Source organism: Halichoerus grypus, chromosome 15 (assembly GCF_964656455.1).
Source record: "Halichoerus grypus chromosome 15, mHalGry1.hap1.1, whole genome shotgun sequence".
In the NCBI taxonomy this organism is placed as follows: domain Eukaryota; kingdom Metazoa; phylum Chordata; class Mammalia; order Carnivora; family Phocidae; genus Halichoerus; species Halichoerus grypus.
In genome coordinates this window covers 18488153-18510900 of record NC_135726.1, presented here as the reverse complement: position 1 = coordinate 18510900, position 22748 = coordinate 18488153, and the positions used below count along the sequence as shown (strand labels likewise).

General features: G+C 37.8%; 1 protein-coding gene across 2 annotated transcripts in view; it reads left to right on the top strand.

Moving 5' to 3' along the window:
• Positions 1–22748, top strand: part of CBFB (core-binding factor subunit beta) — a 56786-nt gene that overhangs the window by 13628 nt on the left and 20410 nt on the right. For both annotated transcript variants that reach the window (XM_078062489.1, XM_036115146.2), the window contains one exon: positions 17127–17243. In XM_078062489.1, the coding sequence (XP_077918615.1) occupies positions 17127–17243 (117 nt within the window). The remainder of the gene's footprint in view (positions 1–17126; positions 17244–22748) is intronic.

The following is a 22748-nucleotide window of genomic DNA, read 5'->3' as shown; positions in this document are numbered from 1 at the left end:
AAAATTTTAGTCTTGGCCTTATCTGAATTATATATTCCAAGTTAAAGAAGACAGAAATAATATGTCTAAGAGGAACATCCTAATTCTTCCCCTCCTTCCTTCTGCTTTTTTTCTTTTTTTTTTAAGATTTTATTTATTTATTTGACAGAGAAAGACACAGTGAAAGAGGGAACACGAGCAGGGGGAGTGGGAGAGGGAGAAGCAGGCTTCCTGCCTAGCAGGGAGCCCAGTGCAGGGCTCGATCCCAGGACCCTGGGATCGTGACCTGAGCTGAAGGCAGACGCTTAACAACTGAGTCACACAGGCGCCCCTTCCTTCTGCTGCTTACCCCAGTATTTTTTAATGATTAATTCAAACACTTCAAGGATAAAGACTGCTGAAACTCACAATCCTGAGATCAAGAGTCACATGCTCCACCAACTGAGCCAGCCAGGCACCCCCTGTGTATTTCCTAATACAGTGTTTCGCACAATGTCAAGGCTACCTCAACTTTAAATTTGACTCATAATAAAACTTCAGTTGCAAAAATATCTGATAACTTATATTTAGAATACATAAAAAACTCTTACATCTCAATTATAACCTAATACAAAAAAATGGACCAAGGATTTGAATGGACACTTCACCAAAGATATACAAATGGCACATAAAACATGCTAAACACTGTAAGTCACTAGGGAGATGCAAATTAAAAGCAAAGAATACCACTATATACTCATTAAAGTAGCAAAATGAAAAAGACTGATGGCACAAAGTGTTGATAAAGATGTAAAGTGACTGCAACTCTCATATACAGCTAATGGGAATGCAAAATTATACAGCCACTTTGGAGAATAGTTTGGCAACTTCTTAAAAAGTTATCATAATGAGATGACCCAGCAATCTGAGTTCTATGTATCTACCCAAGAGAAATGAAAACATATGTCCACCTAGGAGACTTGTATGTAAATGTTTAAAGCAACATTATTTGTAATAACCAAAAAAGGGGAAATAACCCCAATGGCTAACAACTGGTAAATGGGTAAACAAAATGTAGCATATCCACACAATGGCATACCGCTCAGTGATAAAAAGAAATGGACTATTATACACACAACATAGATGTATTTCAAAAGCAAGTTGCTAAGTGACAGCTAGACACAAAAGTCTGTATACTGTACGACTCTGTTTATATGAAATTCTAGAAAAGACAAAACTATAGTAATAGAAAGCAGATCAGTGGTTGCCTGGACCAGGGAGTGAGAGGACTGACTGAATGCAAAGGGGCATGGGAAAACTTTCTGAGGTTATGGAAATGTTCCAATCGTGCCACTGCCCATATATATATATATGGTCATATAATATATATATATTTTAAGATTTAGAGAGAGATAGAGGGAGCACTTGAGTGCGGGGGGTGGGGTGCAGAGGGAGAGTCTTTTTTTTTTTTTAAAGATTTTATTTATTTATTTGAGAGAGAGAGAATGAGAGACAGCATGAGAGGGAGGAGGGTCAGAGGGAGAAGCAGACCCCCTGCTGAGCAGGGAGCCCGATGCGGGACTCGATCCTGGGACTCCAGGATCATGACCTGAGCCGAAGGCAGTCGCCTAACCAACTGAGTCACCCAGGCGCCCGAGAAAGAGTCTTAAGCAGAGTGCTGAGTGCGAAGCCTGACTTGAGACTCAATCTCATGACCCAAGCCGAAACCGAGTTGGGTGCTTAACCGACTGCGCTACCCAGGCACCCTTTGTTTTTTATATATATCTCAATACCAATTGAAAAAAATCAGTTATGAGGGAAAATGGGAAGCAGTGAAATTAGGATATAGCAGTCCTACCCCAAAATTATAGTTGATATAAATGCATGCGACTCTTGATCTCAGGGTTGTAAGTTTAAGCCCCATGTTGGGTACAGAGATTATTTAAAAATACAATCTTTAAAAATATAATAAAATAACTTTTTTCCTGACAAAGGAAATAGAGAAAATTTGGAAAATAAACTTTTTAGAAAAGATACCAAAATCATCCATAATGTACCACTTATGAAGTCATTGTTAATTGGTATAGGAAATGTTGGGGTTTGGAGCAAACAACCAACAGAGAATTCTTGAGACATCTTCAGTGCAAAAAGATGGTTTTATTAAAGCACAGGGACAGGATCCGTGGGCAGAAAGAGCTGCACCGGGGTCATGATGAGTGGCCAATTATATACTTTCAAGTTGGGAGGGGATTAGGGATAGTGTAAGTCTCTAAGGAATTTTGGAAGCAAGGTTTCCAGGACCTTGAGGGGGCTAGCTATTGTTAGGAAAAGGTCATTTATATGTTCTCACTGATAAGTGGAATTTAAGAAACAAGGCAGAGGATCATAGGGGAAGAGAGGAAAAAATGAAACAACGAAACCAGAGAGGGAGACAAACCATAAGAGACTCTTAATCTTAGGAAACAAATTGAGGTTGCCTGAGGGGAGGGGAGTGGGGGATGGGGTAACTGGGTGATGGACATTGGGGAGGGTATGTGTTGTAATGAGCACTGGGTATTATATAAGACTGAATCACAGACCTGTACCCCTGAAACAAATAATACATTATATGTTAATTAATTGAATTTACATTTAAAAATAAGTAAATCTTTAAAAAAAAAAAAAAGGTCATTTATTTACTGTCTAATAAAACCCTAGTCATGATTACCCTTCAGATTTATATCAGTGGGCCATATGCTTGGAGGATGATTGCCAACATACATCTGTGTGGGAGGGGGGAGATAAAGAAAATTTCCAAAGGAATTTTTATGTGTTAAGACCTATTTGATATAGCATTTAGTTTTTATTTTATCTTTGAATTTTCTGCACATCTTGTTAGTAATTGTTGGATCCTTTTTTTTTTACCTGACTTTACGAAAAAATGTGTTGTCTTTTTTTAAGTTTTATTTATTTAAATAATCTCTGCACCCCATTGGGGCTCAAACTCACGACCCCAAGATCAAGAGTCACATGCTCTTCCAACTGAGCCAGCTGGGTGCCCCTGTTATCTTTCTCATCTTACTGTTATTAACTATGAAAGAATAGAAAAATTAGAAATAAGTAGATACCTTTGTATAAGAAAGAAGCAACAAAATGATTATCAGTGTTAATTTTTAGAATAAAAAGATGAGAAATGTCGACGTTGATGTACTGAGTACACACACAGTTTCCATCCATCTAGGAAACCTTTGCAAAATAATCTAGAAAACAGTAGTCCTATCGTACAGGTGGTGATCATGAAAACTCTTTCACTCCTACAAAACACTTTGAGTATTCTAGTAAAGGCATTTTGGGAGGGCAGAAAGTTTATAACTACCTCTGAATGGATGGGACTCCCTTTGCTACTGTGTACTTTTATTTCCTCATTTAAGAATTAGAATAATAGCTGAGCAATATTCCACTGCATATATTATGCCACATCTTCTTTATCCATTCATCAATTAATGGCTTTTGGGCTGTTTCCATAATTTGGGTATTGTAGATAATGCTGCTATATAAACTTCAGGGTGCATCTACCCCTTCAAATTAGTATGTGTTCTTTGTGTAAATACCTAGTAGTGCAATTGCTAGAATTTTGGGTAGTTCTATTTTTAACTTTTTGAGGAACCTCCATACTGTTTTCTAGAGTGGCTGCACGAGTTTGCATTCCCACCAACAGCGCAAGAGGGTTCCCCTTTCTCCACATTCTCGCCAACACCTGTTGTTTCTTGTGTTGGTGATTTTAGCAAAGGGGAAGTGGATGGGGGGATGGGTTAAATTGGTGATGAGGATTAAGGAGTGCATTTGTTGTGATGAGAACTGGGTGTTGTATGGAAGTGTTGAATCACTGTATTGTACACCTTAAGGTAATAGTATACTGTATGCTAACTGGAATTTAAATTAAAACTTAAAAAAAAAAGAATTAGAATAATAATAGCAAACAGTTCTGTAGCACTGGCTATATGCCAGGTGCTGTTTTAATTGATACACAGATAACATACACTGATACTTATTTATAATTTCCATTTTACTGGTAAGAAAACATTTGTAAATTTTAATACTGTTTAGCTTGAGCAGGCTCAGAGACTTTATTTCTTTCATAACAGTTCTTGGATACTTCGTTTTCTACAAAGGATTAGAAGCCCCGGCCTAGCTAACAAGTTCTTCACGTTATAGATATTCTAGACTAGATGTTATAGACATTATAGACCAGACATTATAGATGGTGCTATGGTAGGGAGTTTAATTATTGTTACCTTCTTTTATGAAAGTATACAATGTACACATTTGAAAATTATTATATCATAAGGTTTTCAGTTTAGGATGGGCCCTCTCAAACTGATGTATATTTAGGAACCAAGAATTTAAGATAATACTTAAAATGTGCCTTTTGGTGCTTTTAGTACTCTGGAGCTGTGCTATACTGTGTGTCTGAAGAAGGAAAGCACCAAGTCAGGGAATGTTTGACAGGCTATTTTTGTGGATGAAAACCTTTTTTCCACGTATACAACCAATACTGAGCCTTTTGTGTTTTAAAACTTCAAATGTAAAGGCAGGTTAATCTTCAGATTAAAACGAAAGGATAGCTTAGAACTATGTGACTTCAACATTTCCATTAGGAGAATTTAGATGTTTTTCAAGCAAACAATATTCTGCCTATATTAAGTGACAATTTTTAATAAGTATCTGACCTCACTTAGAGAATATTGCTTTAAATAATGGCCCTTTTGAAGAATCCTCCAAATTTCTTAGGGTATTGCTTATTCGTGATAGCAGCTTTTCAGTCCTGGCTTGCCATTCCTTTGCTATCCAGAACATTTCTGGGCCATTTTAAAATTTGAAATAAAATTCACATAACAAAATTTGCCATCTTACCCATTTTAAAGTGTACAATTCAGTGGTTTTTAATATATTCACCATGTGCATCCTTCACCACCATCTAATTCCAGAACATTTTCAGAATTTTTTTTTTTTTAAGATTTTATTTATTTGACAGAGAGACACAGTGAGAGAGGGAACACAAGCAGGGGGAGTGGGAGAGGGAGGAGCAGGCTTCCCGCCGAGCAGGGAGCCCGATGCGGGGCTCTATCCCAGGACCCTGGGATCATGACCTGAGCCGAAGGCAGACGCTTAACGACTGAGCAACCCAGGCGCCCTGATTTTAAATATGTTTTGAAAATCTGCAGACCAATTTTAAGGTGATCACCCCCAGGCACTGTGGTAGGTGATTTACATTAGCACTGATTCTGTTAACCCTGCACTATATAGTGAAATCTTTTATTTGATTTTGGAACACATTTGGTGATAGCTTGATTTTACAGCTCAGGAACCTGAGGCCCAGAGAGGTCAAATAAATCTTCAGAAGTCATGTAATCTGTTTCCTAGGTAGAGCCAGGATCCAGACCTAGGTCTTTTTTACCCCAGAAATCTGTGTTGTTTGCAACATACCACACTGCTGCTAATAAATAATCATTAGGTAAGTTGCCAGAAACTCCACATCCTACCTTCTAATGGCTTATATTATTTTAGCCCACTAAGTTACTCTTTCCATTACTCTGAATAACCACTAATATTTTGTAGTGGTCCCTTTAGACCTCATTTTGATGACTTCACAACAACTTTTAACCTTCATCTTTTTCTTTTTAACCTTTTGCCTTGATTTGTTTTTCTTTTTTCTTTTTTTTTTTTTTTAAAGATTTTATTTATTTATTTGACAGAGACAGAGTTAGCGAGAGCAGGAACACAAGCAGGGGGAATGGGAGAGGGAGAAGCAGGCTTCCCACCGAGCAGGGAGCCCGACGGGGGGCTCGATCCCAGGACCCAGGGATCATGACCTGAGCCGAAGGCAGACGCCTAAAGGCTGAGCCACCCAGGCACCCCTTGATTTGTTTTTCTAATTTCCAGTGCGAATGATGTCACTATGGACAGTTATGCTGATAGACAACTACACATAATTTTTCTGTATTAATAGTATGTTCATAATTTAATAAAAGTAGTTCCAGTATTTTAAAAAATAATTCTTACAGAGTTGATTCGAGAATGGATTACAATAAACAGTATCCGCCTCTTTCATTTCATTACCTTTTTGGGGTTTTTTTGGTCTTAAGTGAAGAATTTTGTCATTTATTTTTATAAACTTTTACTTGAAATTGTGCCACTTTGGTCAGAACATTCCAGAACTCTCTTAAACATGCATTGTTTATTTTGAATCATAGAACGAAAATGGCAGAACTAGTAAGTTATTTTGGGGGTAGGGGGAAGTATTCATATATGTTCTATAGTCATATAAAGTGTTCATGATATTCTGGGTGTTACGGATTTATTGACTATCCAGTCTCTGTTTATTCTTTAGGGAAATAGTCTATTTCCACACTCCCTGAAATACTTAGAAAACATTAATAATGCAGTTCATTAATGCCACTATGGTTTAAGTAAATATATAGAGTCAGGAGTTCTGGATGCTAACTTCTGCCACCTAACTTTATGACCTTCTGCAAGTGAATTATTTAATATCTCCTACTTTAATTAATTAATTTATATAATCTCTGCACCCAATGTGGGGCTTGAACTTATGACCCCAAGATCAGGAGTCACATGCTCTACTGAGTGTGCCAGCCAGTCACCCCAATATCTCTCACTTTTAACTTCTTCAATTAAAAAATGGGTAAAGGACTCAAATAGATGTTTCTCCAGAGAAGATACAGAAATAGCCAATAAGCACATGAAAGATGTTCAGCTTCACTAATCCTTAAGGAAATATAACTACAATGAAAAATACTATCTTATACTTATTAGCATGGCTACTGTCAAAAAAACAGAAGAGGTGTTGGCAAGGGTGAAAAACAAACCCTTGAGCAGTGTTGGTGGGAGTACAGAAGAGTATAGCCGCTGTGGAAAACAGTATGGCAGTTCCTCAAAAAAGTACAGAACTACCATATGATCCAGCGGTTCTACTTCTGGGTATACACTCAAAAGAACTGAAAGGATCTCAAAGACATATGTATACCCATGTTCATAGCAGCATTATTCACAATAGAAACAATCCAAGTGTCCATCCATAGATGAATGGATAAGCAAAGTGTGGTATATAACATACAAAGGAATATCATTGAGCCTTCTAAGGAAGGAAATTCTACAATATGCTACACGATGGATGAATCTTCAGGACATTATACAAAGTGAAATAAGCCAGTCATAGAAAGACGAGTACGTATGATTTCACTTATATGATGAGGTACTTAGAGTAGTCACATCATAGCAGAATGGTGGACACCAAGGGCTGGGGGGAAAGGAGAATAGGAAGTTGTTGTTAAATGGGTTTAGAGTTTTAGTTTTATAAAATGGAAAGAGTTATGGAGAAACTCTTGTGAAAAGGTGGTAGAATCATACAATAGAATAAAAAATACAGAGCAGCCTACTCCCTCTGACCATTATTTCCTCCAGATCTCCAGCAAACTTTGAGAAGTGGCTCACACTGTGCCACATGCCCCAAATCCAGTGTGAGCCTTAGGTTTGCTGCAGCCTACTCATGACTCCTCACAAACTTCCCCAGAGGGTCCCTTCACATTTGTAGGGAAGCTGAAAGTCCAGACTTGACTCTCAGACTCTGGTCAGCTTATCTCCTAGGAGCTTTCATGTTAAAAGTGACATTACAGTCCTTTACTGACACTGCCATGAAGTCTGTGCTGCTTATGTTCAGTCTTCAAAACTAAACAGTGCAGGGCGCCTGGGTGGCTCAGTCGGTTAAGCGGCTGCCTTCGGCTCAGGTCATGATCCCAGGGTCCTGGGATCGAGTCCCGCATCGGGCTCCCTGCTCTGCGGGGAGCCTGCTTCTCCCTCTCCATCTGCCTGCTTCTCTGCCTACTTGGGCTCTCTCTCTATCTCTCTGTCAAATAAATAAATAAAATTAAAAAAAAAAAACTAAACAGTGCATTGTTTAGAAATACATGCATAGGAAAAAAACACATGCTTAGGAATAAAATGATAAAGCAAGGGAATAAATATAATTGAATTTTATTGAATTAATTAAATTTTTTGTTGTTGTTGAGTTTTAGGAGTTCTCTATGTTAATTTTGAATATGAATCCCTTAACAGATCTATGGTTTGCAAATATTTTCTTCCATTCTGTGGGTTGCTTTTTTACTCTGTTGATAGTATTGGTATTTTTTTAAGATTTTTTTTTTTTTTTAAGTAATCTCTACACCCAATGTGGGGCTCAAACTCAAGACGCTGAGATCAAGAGTCGCATGCTCCACCAATTGAACCAACCAGGCACCCCAGAAGTGTCTTTAGACGCAGAAAAATTTTAAATGTTCATAAAGTCCTATTTGTGTATTTTTTGTTGTTATCTGTGTCTTTGGGGTCATCTCCAAGAAATCATTGTCAGATCCCCCCCCGATGGCGGGGCTCGATCCCAGGACCCTGGGATCATGACCTGAGCCGAAGGCAGACGCTTAATGACTGAACCACCCACATGCCCCTTTTTTGAGTTAATTTTCATATATTGTGTTAGTTAAGGGTCCAACTTCATTCTTTTGCATGTGGGTATCCATTTTCCCAGCACCATTTGTTGAAAAGACTGTTCTCACGCCCTTGTCAAAAATCATTTGCCCATATACAAGAGGGTTTATTTCTGGGCTTTGTCTATTCTGTTCCATCAGTCCATATGTTTGTCTTTATTCCAGTATTACACTCTTTTGATTACTGAAGCTTTGTAGTAAGTTTTGAAGTCAGGAATTAGGAGTCCTCGAGTTTTGTTCTTTTTCAAGACTGTTTTGACTACTCATGGTCCCTTGAGATTCCATATGAATTTTAAAATGGATTTTTCTATTTGGTTAACACATCCATTTATTGAATATGTGTGTGTGTGTATATATACAATCTATTAAGTTACAGGTACATTCTGAATTCATGTTATGATTCTCTTTTGAACTGTAAGGAGTAGATTGGTAAATTACCTTAAATCACTTTGGAAGAAGCTATTTTTCACACTTACATGCAACCGAATTATGATTCAGAGGCAAGTGAGATTGAATGACTGTCTTAGTGATTATCCAGCAGGCAAGCAGTTGACTGTGCATTTATGAACAGGGAGGATCATGTGGCTAAAGGAAGATGAGTCAGAACCAAGTATCTTCTAAAGGAATCTGTTAAATAGACTACAGAAATGATTACAACTGAAAGGCAGGGTACACGCTTCATTAGCAGAATATCTTGTTTTCATTGGTGTGTGTGCCATCCCAGTATTACTGCATATCTGCTGATTCATTGGTGAGAACAATTGTTCGGTTCTCTCAAAAAAAGGGGGGGGCTTTTTTCGCTTGCAAAGAAATCACTGTGTAAAACATTGGAAATGTGCTTGCAAGCAGTCCGTGTTTCTGTGGTGCTCTATGTGTTTCATAAGTTTTATGTATGTTATCTTTTTTTTTTTTAAAGATTTTATTTATTTATTTGAGAGAGAGAGAATGAGAGAGAGTGAGTACATGAGAGGGGGGAGGGTCAGAGGGAGAAGCAGACTCCCTGCCGAGCAGGGAGCCTGATGCGGGACTCGATCCAGGGTCTCCAGGATCATGACCTGAGCCGAAGGCAGTCGCTTAACCAACTGAGCCACCCAGGCGCCCTGGTTTTATGTATGTTATCTTAACTAATTTTTACTATCACATACGAAACAGGTATTATTTAGCCCTGATTTTATATGTAAGGAATTAGAGGCTTATTAGCAAACTTAAATAATTTGTCTCAGACACACTGATAGAGCTAGAATTTTTTTTTTAAGATTGATTGATTTGACAGAGAGAGACACAGCAAGAGAGGGAACACAAGCAGGGGGAGTGGGAGAGGGAGAAGCAGGCTTCCCACAGAGCAGGGAGCCCGATGCAGGGCTCGATCCCAGGACCCTGGGATCATGACCTGAGCCAAAGGCAGACGCTTAACCGACTGAACCACCCAGGCACCCCTAAACTCATTTTTTTTTCAAATGGTTAGCCAGTTTTCTCATTTCCACTGGTTAAATAAAACATTCTTTTACCATTGATTTGAAATGTTGCCTTTTCCATTTATTAAAGACTTACATACTCATTTTTAATTTTTTGTTTATTCTAGTACGTTTTTCCTGATGCCATAGCACTGGTACATGGGTACTGATTGCATTGTTACATGTTTTAATATCCAAAACAGCAGAAAAATACTTTCTAACATTTTCTTGGCTAGTCTGGTTCTTTTGTATGAACTGCAGACTTAATTCTCAAGTTCCAGAAAACATTAATTTGAGATTTCATTTGAATTTTATTAAAATAAGTATTACTTTGAGGTAAATTGGCATTTTTAGTCATACCATTACAAAATATCGCATCTCACTAGTTATTCAAGTCATTTTCTGTTTTTCAAAAATTAGGTATTATCTTCTTATAGAGTGTACATGTTTCTTATAAAATTCATTCTTAGTAGTTGATACTTTTATTGCTCTTTTTTTTTAAAAAAAAGATTTTATTTATTTGACAGAGAGAGAGAGACAGCAAGAGAGGGAACACAAGCAGGGGGAGTGGGAGAAGGAGAAGCAGGCTTCCTGCTGAGCAGGGAGCCCAATGCGGGGCTCAATCCCAGGACCCCGGGATCATGACCTGAGCGGAAGGCAGACGCTTAATGACTGAGCCACCCAGGCGCCCCTATTGCTGTTTTAAAATAAGCTTTTTTTCATCTTATTTTCTAAAGAGTTACTATTGTAAGATAAGAAAGTTGTTGGTTTTTGTATATTGTTTTTATAACCGGCCACTTTCTTGAATTCATTAATTCAGTTAGTTTTTCAGTTGAGTATTTCGGATTTTTCAGGTAGATAATCTTCAGTCACATTTATATGCAAGTTTGTTAGAACTGTAGTCTTTAAAAGGAGGTTGGAAAGCTGATAGATTCAGACTTCTTACAATTTTACTATCATTGGTACCTTCCAGTAACCTTCAGAGTTAAGTGAGTCCTACTTAAATGTAAGGAGTGAATTCAATTTTAACTCTTACAGTTCTTTTTTTATGTATTCAGCTCTTCCTCATTAAAGACTGTTAACTGATGTGGGAATCTTTTTTGGGTGGTAGGATGTACACCTTTTTAAAATTCCTGGTATATTCCCACCGCCTTGGATGATAATACCCTACACAAAATGATAGGTAGTAAACGTTTGTTGGGTAGGTGGATCTTTTTAAATTGAAATTAGAGGGAAGCCAGAAGAAACCATTTCTAAATTCCAGCTCTATTTCTGCTTTTCTGTTAATCATTATTCAAATATTTACTGAGGACCTAAGAGGCTGGTTATTCTCTATTACTGTTTTCTCTAATAACTTAATTTCTAGATTAGAGTCACAAGTGTTTAAGCTCTAGAAATTTATTACAGAGAAGTGAAATAGTCTTTCCAATAGAAATGGGTTTTTGATGGTCAAGTATCTGTTTCTGTTTTTGTTAATAGCTTTAGACAGTTGCTGTCTATATTGATTTTATGGCTTAGCACTCCTGTGCATGGGAGTGTTGTTTGCAAATCTACTGTTCTTCTGTTTTAATTACCTTGAAATTATTTTCTTTAGAACCTCTCAGAAAAGATAGCTCTTTCTGCTGTTCGGTTGTATCCTCAATTTCTATTCCCAGCACAGCTACCTAGGAACTAGAAACGCTAAACGGCTATAAATATATAGTATTGTAGAAGAAAGGGCAATTGAGGATGCCACTTCTTATTCCAAGTTTATATATTCTCAGAATAAGTAGACTCCAGACTCAAGATATCAGAGATAGAACTGTTTTGTGCAAGTTGATAAATGAGAGGGCTGGGGGGGGGGCGCCTGGGTGGCTCAGTCGTTAAGCGTCTGCCTTTGGCTCAGGTCATGATTCCAGGTCCTGGGATCGAGCCCCGCATCGGGCTCCCTGCTCAGCGGGAAGCCTGCTTCTCCCTCTCCCACTCCCCCTGCTTGTGTTCCCTCTCTTGCTGTGTCTCTCTCTGTCAAATAAATAATAAAATCTTTAAAAAAAAAAAAGAAATGAGAGGGCTGGGTTCTCTCATACCCTTTCTCTGACATTTACGTTTCAAAACACAGGTTAACTAATTTTTACCTATTTAGGAAGTTGGGTCCATTTACTAAATGAAGGGTATTTATCATCTCACAGGCTTTGTGCTACAAAGATCTTGTTGCCTATGAGGGAAGAGGAAGAATGAAGTTTTTACTGCCATGATTGAATCCTTTTTGCTTTGTACACCCTTTTGAGAATCTGATGAAAGTAGTGAACTTCTGTAGAAAAATGCACATGGGTTCAAAAAAAAAAAAAAGAAAAGAAAAATGCACATGGGTTCAAACAAATACATACATTTTTACAAAGAATTTCAAGATGTTTCTAGTCTTTTTGAAACTTAGCCATAAACCCAAACTCCCATACGTTCTTTGAACTCCAGACTAAGAACTCCTACCTTAAATAAAAACATTGCTAAAAGTTATGAGCGACCTAAGATCCTGTAACACAATACTTAGATATCTGATGCATCCAACAAAGTGGAAGTTTTTACTTGGGGGCCTATAACTTAATCTTTAGCCACTAGGTTCCTTAAATGTTTTTCTCTCTCCTCACTGACTATTTATAGCCGGCCGGCTTTGCTGGGTTCTTTTCTTCTACCCAGCATATAAAAGTTGGATTTCCTCAGAGTTCTTCCTGGGCCCCCTTCCTTTCTCCTTCTACTTATTGCTTGAGGAATCTCTTCCTCTCTCTTGGACTTAAATACCATTGTATGATTGATGGCTGCCAGATTTGTATCATCAGGCCATATCTTCTCAGAGTGCTAGAATCCCATATGCAACTGCCTACTCAGAAATCCATTTCTATATCTTACTATATCACCTTTGTAACAAAAAAGTTATTATAGATATTTTTGTAATAGCTTTATTGAGATAAAATTCATATACCCTAAAATTCATGCTTTTAGAGTGTACAATTCAGGGATTTTAAGTATATTCACAGAGTTGTACAACCATTACCACTCTCGAATTCCAAAACATTTTCATCACCCCAGAAAGAAATCCTGTACCATTAGCAATCACTCATTCCCCCCTGCCCTCAGCCCTTGGCAATCACTACTGTCCTTTCTTTTTCTCTCTGTATTTGCCTGTTCTGGACTTTACAAATAAATGGAATCCTGTAATATGTGGCCTTTTTCTGGTTTCTTTTCACCTAGCATGATGTTTTCAATATTCATCCATGTAGCATGTATCAGTACTTTATTCCTTTCTATAGCTGAGTAGTATCCCAGTGTGTGGATAATGCCACAGTTGACAGTACATGCATGTTCTTGCTGAAGCTCTGCTGCTACAGTGATGATGTACTTAAAGCTACAGAGTGTGAAAATAAGGCGATATTATGTATAATTTGGATTGAATGTAACATCGCACTTACTGATAAATAGAGCTCGATGTGAATAATACTAACTTTTATCTTATTTCCACAAGAACACAGAATGTGGGGCTGTATTCACTTTTAACTTTCTGTGAAGTCTCACATTCTCTGATACTTTACTTTTGGAAACATAAGCAGGCTTTTTGCTGTTTTTGTGTATGATCAGCTGAATCTGTTTAATACTTTTAAAGGCTTTATAGAATATATTTTGTATAAAATATTTAATTGTTCAAGGACAATGGGTTTAATCCCAAGGTCACATTCTAATAATACATTTTCTTTTCACTGTTGGAAATAATTCTTTTCAGTGAAAGTTATCTTAGTGTTTAAATGACATTATTAAATTACATTACAAAATGCCAAACTGTTAAGAGACAGAATTTTATTTTCTTCATACTTTGAGTTTAGCTATTCATGAATGTATGAAAATGCCAAACATTTGTTGAAGATCTACACCATAAAACTATTTATTTGAATGTGAACATCTAAATAAATCACCAGGTTCATCTAAATATTATTTTACATTATGATTCCAGGCACTAGCCTTGACTAAGAACTGTAGTCATTTTCTGAATCCGTTTAGGAGTTTCCCAAAACAGATAAGTGGTTGGAACGCCTGGGTGGCTCAGTCAGTTAAGCATCTGCCTTCAGCTCAAGTCATGATTCCAGGGTCCTGGGATTGAGCCCCACATTGGGCTCCCTGCTTAGCGGGGAGCCTGCTTCTCTCTCTCTCCCTCTGCCTGCCGCTCCCCCTGCTTGTGCGTTTTCTCTGTCCCTCTCTCTCTCTCTGTCAAATAAGTAAAATCTTTAAAAAATCAGTGGTTTTCTTTGTCATGAGAGAACTTTATTATAAAGAAGTAATGAATGGGCTTTTAAAAAATTCAGTAATTTTATTAGGAAAATATTTTTTATTATAGAATTAATGTGAATAAACTAGATTATGGAATCATTGGATTCTAAATGGTATAAATCACTGATGAAAAACATGGAATCTGATCATGAAGGTAGAATCAAAGAATTCTCTTCTTGATTAGTGTGAGATTTTAAAATAATGAAGTACTTGGTAGGTGCAACGTTACACTCCTCACTGTGTGGCACCCTACCCCTGCTAGAAAGAGTAGGTGGAGATCTTGATTAGAAGATGTGTTAAGTGGAGTTATGGATAGGCAGCGAGGAGGGGTATTGTTTTTAGGTTTTGTGAGGTGTCGAAAATGAGATCGTCATAGTCACTTGTTTGACGAGGTACACATTAGTGGAGTTTTAAATTCACAATGTGGAAGAGAATGAGCACTTATCAGAACAGAAGGAAATGTGTGGTTAAACGGTTTCAGCTATAACTGTAGACTATTTCCCTTGGTCCAAATGGGAGGAGAAATGGAACCTTATGTTTTGGGCTTTTTTCCCATTATAAATGGAAATTAGTTCAGTGCGGAGCCTTTTACCAGGAAAAGAGGTTATGTTTAGTAGTAGAGGGGAATGACAAAAATGTGTACTAAGATGGCATGAATCCTGTAGGTTTTATTTTACAAGTGTCTCGGTTGTTATTTTTGAGCATACTGGTAATTATTGACAGTCAGTTATTCTTATTAAACCTCTCTAAAAACAAGAATGCCCCAGGGGGCGCCTGGGTGGCTCAGTTGGTTAAGCGACTGCCTTCGGCTCAGGTCATGATCCTGGAGTCCCGGGATCGAGTCCCACATCGGGCTCCCTGCTCGGCAGGGAGTCTGCTTCTCCCTCTGACCCTCCTCCCTCTCATGCTCTCTGTCTCTCATTCTCTCTCTCGCAAATAAATAAAATCTTAAAAAAAAAAAATAAAAAAAAAAAAAAAAATAAAAACAAGAATGCCCCAAGATTGTTGAAGAAGCTGATGAATTGAATAAAGAAAAAGGTGATGCTTCCAGTTTTTTCCTCAAAATGAAGACTATCTTAACCAATTTTATATAATTACAGGTAATAAATAATGCTAATTTTAGCTCACAGAAGCACTTGGATTATCCAAATAAAATATATTTGGTACAGACAAATGAAGAACCTTATTTATAAAGATATATTTGATATTTTGAAGTCATAGAAGTCCTGCTTCCTCTGCATTTAAAAAATCTTATTAAGGCATTAAATGAAAAAAATCTATGCTGATTTTTATCCTGAAATGCATGTTGAATGAGGTAGAGAAGACCTTTTTTTTTTTTTCTGAAGTTACTATTAGGATAGTGCAGTATTGGGATGCAGGGGGAGAAGTATAATCAATTTCTTATATTTCTTACAATAAATTTTTACCTTAAGGTGCTAGTATGTGCACCTTTCCTTCCTTGATGGATCCTTAATGGCTCTTGAGAATAACTATTATTTTCAATAGTAGTTTCAATAATATTTCAATATTTGAAATAATAAATATTTTCAGGTACTACGGGAATTTAGTGATTGAAAATGAAACTGGTCTGAATTTAGAAATCATACCGAAAGTGACTTTTGCTCTAGAATTATTTATATTTACTTGACAAGTAATGGTGAATAAATAAATGTTACATCAGTTAAGTTTCTCTGGTTAAAAGCAGTAGAAATCAACTCTGGCCAACTGAAGTAAAAAAAAAAAAAAGGCAGCATTACTTTACAGGAAGCTATGAGGTAGCTTATAAAACTCGGAAGTATGAAGAGCCTGACCCTGGGTGGCTCTGGGTATCCAAATAGAGGGAAACTGTGTGTACTGTCTTAAGGGGCCGGTGAATTCCAGTTTTCCATCTTTCTGTCTTTTTGCCCCAGGTTCAGAAATCAAGGCAAAGTACCTGATTGTCCTAGCTTCAGCTGGAAGAGCAATGATAATCTACTTCAAGTATCATTTTACTATAGTTTGTATAAAATCTGCATAACTTTTTTTTTTTTAACTAATTTGAGGGACACCTGGGTGGTTCAGTCAGTTAAGTGTCTACTTTCAGCTCAGGTCATGATCCCAGGGTCCTGGGATCAAGCCCCGTGTCAAGCTCCCTGCCCAGAAGGGAGTCTGCCTGTCCCCCTGCCTCTCCCCCAGCTTGTGCTCTTTCTGTCTCTCTTCTCACTCACTCTGTCTCTCAAACAAATAAATAAGATCTTAAAAAATAAATAAATAAAACCAATTTGAAAGAATTGTGATTAGAAATAAAGTCCTGGTAAACCAGATTAACTTACAGAATTTGGTCAGAGGCTATGGTTGATATACTTTCCTACAATTTTTTTTTAAGATTTATTTATTTATTTGAGAGAGAGAGAGTGTGTGAACGAGTGAGGGAGGAGGGGCAGAGGGGGAGAGAGGGAATCCCAGGCTGGCTGTCTGCTGAGCCTGGAGCCTGACGCACTGCTCAGTCCCATAACCCTGAGATCATGACCTGCGCAGAAACCAAGAGTTGGACGCTCAACTGACTGAGCCACCCACATGCCCCTACAATTCTTTCTTTTTTTTTTTTTAATGTTTTATTTATTTATTCATGAGAGCCAGAGAGAGAGAGAGAGGCAGAGGGAGAAACGGGCTCCCTGATGCGGGACTTGATCCCAGGACTCTGGGATCATGACCTGAGCCGAAGGCAGACGCTTAACCATCTGAACCACCCAGGCACCCCTGCCCCTACAATTCTTAATTCTATAATTGTATTCATCTTTTTTTCCCCTAAGAAAACCACAGGTTTCCTCAGTAAGCTTATTCTTCATTTATCATGTGTGTGATGGCTTATCATTGGTTTTCATCCTTTTTTTCTGTGTCTTAGGTGTATTTGAAGGCTCCCATGATTCTGAATGGAGTCTGTGTTATTTGGAAAGGCTGGATTGACCTCCAGAGACTGGATGGTATGGGCTGCCTGGAGTTTGATGAGGAGCGAGCCCAGGTAGGGTGACATCAGGCTCTACCGACATGGTCTCTTTCTGTACCCCTAATCTTGCCTTCATCTGTGCATCTATTTTATCCCGTCTTCAAGAGTAAGTATAAAAAGTCTTATGTTCAAGTAGTATTGAGGAATTCTGAAGATAGATGTTGAGACCCGTTCTGGTCCTGGTTTGGGGAAAATTTTTCCTTCGGTGGTTCTAAATTTCATTGGATTATTCCTGTCTGCTCAGTGGGGCACTTCAAAGTCCACTCAGTGGTTCTTTTTAATATTTTTTCTTGATCTTTAGAACATTATCAGGAGGGAGAAACAGTTCAAAATAAAATGTAGCATTTCTGGAGTGGCTCGGTGAGGAGTTTGACAAATCCTCTCCCCGAAAAGCAGTGATTAAACTGGACAAAATTGTTTAAAAAAATTTTTTTTAAGTCTCTGGAAGTTAACCAAAGGCCATACATTGAGAGGTTGAATTTCAGTAAGGACCTGACAGTCTGTGGCATTTTAGTCAGTAGGAAGCGCTTCCATCCCTTCCCTCAGTTCTGTGGCGTCTCAGGTTAGGCAGGCAGGACAAGCCATGAAGACTGGCAGCTCTACCGTCCTGTCAGAGGGAGCTGACTTTATTTAGAGCAACATTTGAAAAAAAATCCATGCCCAGGGATGTTATCAAAAACAACAGAGGGCTCTGGCAAACCCTCCAAGAAGGCAAATGTTGTGGGAAGCAACAAAATGGCAGACTAGCCAGAAATTTTCAGAGATCTAGGGAAATGGGCCGCTAAAGTGGGCCCTGTTAAAATCACAAATACTTCTCGTGGTCCAGAAGACTATGTGCATGTGTGAGGCTGCACCTGCCCAGGAGAAGACAGAGCGGGCTCTTGCAAGCTACTCACGCACACAGGGTGGAGTGATAAACTCCCTGCACTTTGAAAGTATTCCCGCTGCACACAGATCCAACGACAAAAGACAAGCCTTCTGGCTCAAGGTGTTTAAGCAAAACCCCTGAACAGTCATTGGCTGACCACTAAGTTATGCCGACCCAGGGCATAGGCCTAGAAAGCTAGGCCTAAAAAGAAAAGAAAACAAAACTAAGCAGCAACACCAGAGGCTGCACATTACTGGGGAAACAAATTCTACAGAATTAGTCCAGGTTAAAAAAAAAAAGTCTAGGTAAGTCACTAAACAGACAGATAAAAATAGCAACAACACAGTGGAGGCTGAAGTCAGAATTCAGAGTTGCTACAGCATATTATTTAAAAATGTTCCACTTTCGGCGGCCTGGGTGGCTTAGTTGGTTAAGCGGCTGCCTTTGGCTCAGGTCATGATTCCAGGGTCCTTTGAACCCCACACTGGGCTCCCTGCTCAGCGGGAAGCCTGCTTCTCCCTCTCCCTCTGCCTGCCGCTCCCCCTGCTTGTGCACATTCTCTCTCTGTCAAATAAATAAAATCTTAAAAAAAAAAAAGAAAAATGGGCGCCTGGGTGGCTCAGTTGGTTAAGCAACTGCCTTCAGCTCAGGTCATGATCCTGGAGTCCCAGGATCGAGTCCCGCATCGGGCTCCCTGCTCGGCAGGGAGTCTGCTTCTCCCTCTGACCCTCCCCTGTCTCATGCTCTCTCTCTCTATCTCATTCTCTCTCTCAAATAAATAAATAAAATCTTTAAAAAAAAAAAAAAAGAAAGAAACTACCTTTGAGGGAGCCCAATTGTTTGTTCTTAGTGACAAAGGCTTGAAAGCAGTTATTTATCAGTATGTTCAAAGAATTGAAGGAAAATTCCTCCTTTAAATAATTAAAGGAAAATTAAAATGACAGTGACTTATCAAATGGAGAATATCAATAGAGATCACTCAACAGCAGATTTGAGCTGGTAGAAGAAAGAAGTTAGTGAATTTGAACATAGATTAATAGAAATTATCCAGTCTGAAGAACAGAAAGAAAAACAAAGCAGTCGTAGAGACTATGGAACACCAGCAGGCATACCAACATGTATATGTAATGGAAGTTCCAGAAGGAGAAGAGAGAAGCAGAAAGTTTATTTTAAGAAATAATAACTGATGAAAACTTCCAAATTGATTGAAAATATTCATCTCCATATCCAAGAAGTTCAGTGAACTTGAAGTAGGATAAAAACAAATCCACACCTAGATGCATCACAGTCAAATTTTGAAAAACAAAGAATCTCGGGGTGCCTGGGTGGCTCAGTCGTTAAGTGTCTGCCTTCGGCTCAGGTCATGATTCCAGGTCCTGGGATCGAGCCCCACATCGGGCTCCCTGCTTTGCGGGAAGCCTGCTTCTCCCTCTCCCACTCCCCCTGCTTGTGTTCCCTCTCTCGCTGTCTCTCTGTCAAATAAATAAATAAAATCTTTAAAAAAAAAAAGAAAAACAAAGAATCTCAAAAGCTGCAATAAAAAGGACTCAACACATGCAAGAGAGCCACAATAAGATTAACAACTGACTTGTCTTTTGAAATTATGGAAGCCAGAAGGTAGTGGGATGATAATGACTTCAAAATGCTAAAAAGAACATATAAAAATATCCGATTATTAGTAGGTGTTGATTTCTTTCGATTGTTTTATATTAATCCTCTTAATAAAGTTAAAATAATGACAAGAATAAAACGCTCTTTTTTTTGTTGTTTCTTTCTGTTGTCTCTTCTATGCTCTCCACATATGGAAACATGAGAATTTTCTTATCAAAATCAAAACCCAAAACCTTCCTAGTAAAAAATTAAAATTCTTGGGGTGCCTGGCTGTCTCAGTTGGTAGAGCATGTGACTGTTGATTTCGGGGTTGTGAGCTCAAACCCCATTTTGGGTATAGAGATTACTTTAAGTAAGTAAATAAATAAGCAACAAAATTAAAATTCTTAAGAAAGAATCCCTGCTACCTTGATTTCCGCAAAGATAAGGAGTTACCAACTCTTTCAGAAAAATAGTAAATAATCCTCAATTTAGAAGGCTGTTTCTGTGAGAAGTGATACAGCAGATTACATTTATATAAGGTAAAATTTCAGATTTAATTGATGTCTAAAACTGAAATAATTTATTAAAATGATAGATAAAAGTTTTAAGTTTAACCCACAGTATCTTCCATACTTAGAATTTTCCAAGTCTTGTTTCCCCAGTCTATAAATTGAGCTTTATCACTACAAAGTTAGTACCATCTGTTATGATAATAAACTCATATAATAATAGGTCTTACATAATGTAAAAATTTTAAAGCAGGGGACTCCAAACATTCCATCAGCAATGAGTACTTCTGTATAACCTTCCCTATCCCAGAATCATCTGTAAGATATGTAGAAGTTAGGAATAGGGGCTTCATTGTCATATAATTGTGAATCCTAGCCCCACTGCTTACATCTGTTATGGACTGAATATTTTTGTTCCCCCAAATTCATATGTTAAAGCCTCAACCCCCAATGTGACTGTATTTGGAGATAGGACCTTTATGGGGGGGTTAATTAGGGTTAAATGAAGTCCTAAGAGTGGGGCCCTGATACGATAGGATTAGTGTCCTGATAAGAGATACACAAGAGAGCTTGCTCATTCTTTTTCTCTGCTATATGAGGATGGTATTCACTAACAGACACTGAGGTATCTGGTACCTGGTAAGGTAAGAGATAAACAGTTTGGTTACAATTCCATTTTAATAGAAGTTTGTAAGTATTTCAGCTAAAGTATTTTCACCTGTATCGTGTTTCTGCCTTTGTTCACAGTACTTTTCACAAATGTTGGCAAGGATATGGAACAATAGTTGGTGTGGTGGTTATGTAAAATTGACACATTTGGAAAATTGGCAATACATACTAAAACTGCAAATGACATATACCTGTGATCCAGCAATTCTAGTCTAAGTCATGGTATACAAAGGGATTGAATACATATATTCATCAAGAGAAATGTACTAGGCATTTATAGCAGCACTAGTAATAGCCAGAAACTGCAAACTGCTCAATTGTCAATTAACAGTAGGATGAATAAATTGCTCACTCACACAAAGAAATACAGTGACAATGAAAAACTATAACTTGCACAGCAATAGGGATGGATTTCACAGATATTTTGATTGTATCCAAAAAGTACATGCTGTATGAATCCATTCATCTGAAAGTAAAGAAATGGGCAAAACTAATTAAGTGTTTTTAGAAATAAGGATAATGGCTTATCCCTGAGAGAGGAGGCTAGGTACTGGAATGGGGCAGAAGGATACTTGTGAGATGCTGTTACTGTTCTGTTTCTTCCTATGGATTCTAGTTACATGGAAGGTTCAGTTTAGGACAGTGCTGCCCAGTAGAATTCAGGTGTGAACCACATAATACAAGTTTTTCTAGAAGCCACATTAAAAAAATAAAAAGCAATTATTTAATTTTTATATTATATTTTGTTTAACCCAGTATATCCAAAATATACTTGAACATAAAATGAATATAAACATTTACTGAGGTGTTTCACATTTTTTTCTTTGTAATAAGTACTTGAAATCCAGTGTGTATTTTCCATGTACAGACTCCGACTAGCCACGTTTTTCTTTTTTCTTTTTTTTTAAGATTTATTTGTTTGAGAGAGAGAGAGCATACAGGGAGGGGCAGAGGGAGAGAATCCTAAAGCAGAACCCCTGCTGAGTGAGGATGCCAATGTGGGGCTCGATCTCATGACCCTAGATCATGACCTGAGCCAAAACCAAGAGTCAGACGCTCAACCTACTGAGCCACCCAGGCACCCACAGACTAGCCACATTTCAAGTGTGCAGTAGTCACATGTGGCTAGTTGCTACCATATTGGACAGGAAAGCCTTAATACAAGTGTACACTTTTGTATATATAATATACTACAATAATAAAATGTTTTTACAAGTTTACCACAAATGAATATAATTCTGAGCATAATTGTAGGAATAATTAAATCATGTTTGCTGATTATATTTTCATCATTCAGTTTATTTTCTGTAATTTGTAGGGATAAAATTCAATGTCTTTATGCTTTTGGTTTTCAATAATTGTAACTCTCTCTAAAAGCTTAAAAGATTTTTGGCACTTCACCATTGGATACTTTAATCAGAGATTTCCAACTAATTTTGAACAAGGTGTAACTGAGGACTCATTTACCATAAAAAGGTCAGTGCCATTGTAGGACCTATATTGATTTCAGAGTAGTACTTCAAAGGCTTAATTTTCTAAAATCCAAGGTGTGGGTGTACTGTCCTGATGAATTTTTTATATTCAGCATCAGCTTTGTCACATTTTATAGTTCTGTTACTTTGTAGATACATAAATATATTTCTAATTTATGCAGCTATAACTTCTAAATGATTGGCAGACTATCTTCTTTGGATACAGTTATGAATTACATGTGTCACATCTTGTTCCTAAGAAATTTCTATTTCATAGTTTTTTAAAGATTTTATTTATTTGAGAGAGAGATTGCCCCTGTGCTTGAGGGTGGGGAAAGGGGCAGAGGGAGAGAAAGAGAATCCCAAGCTGACTCCTTGCTGAGCACGGAGCCCAAGCTCGATTCCGATC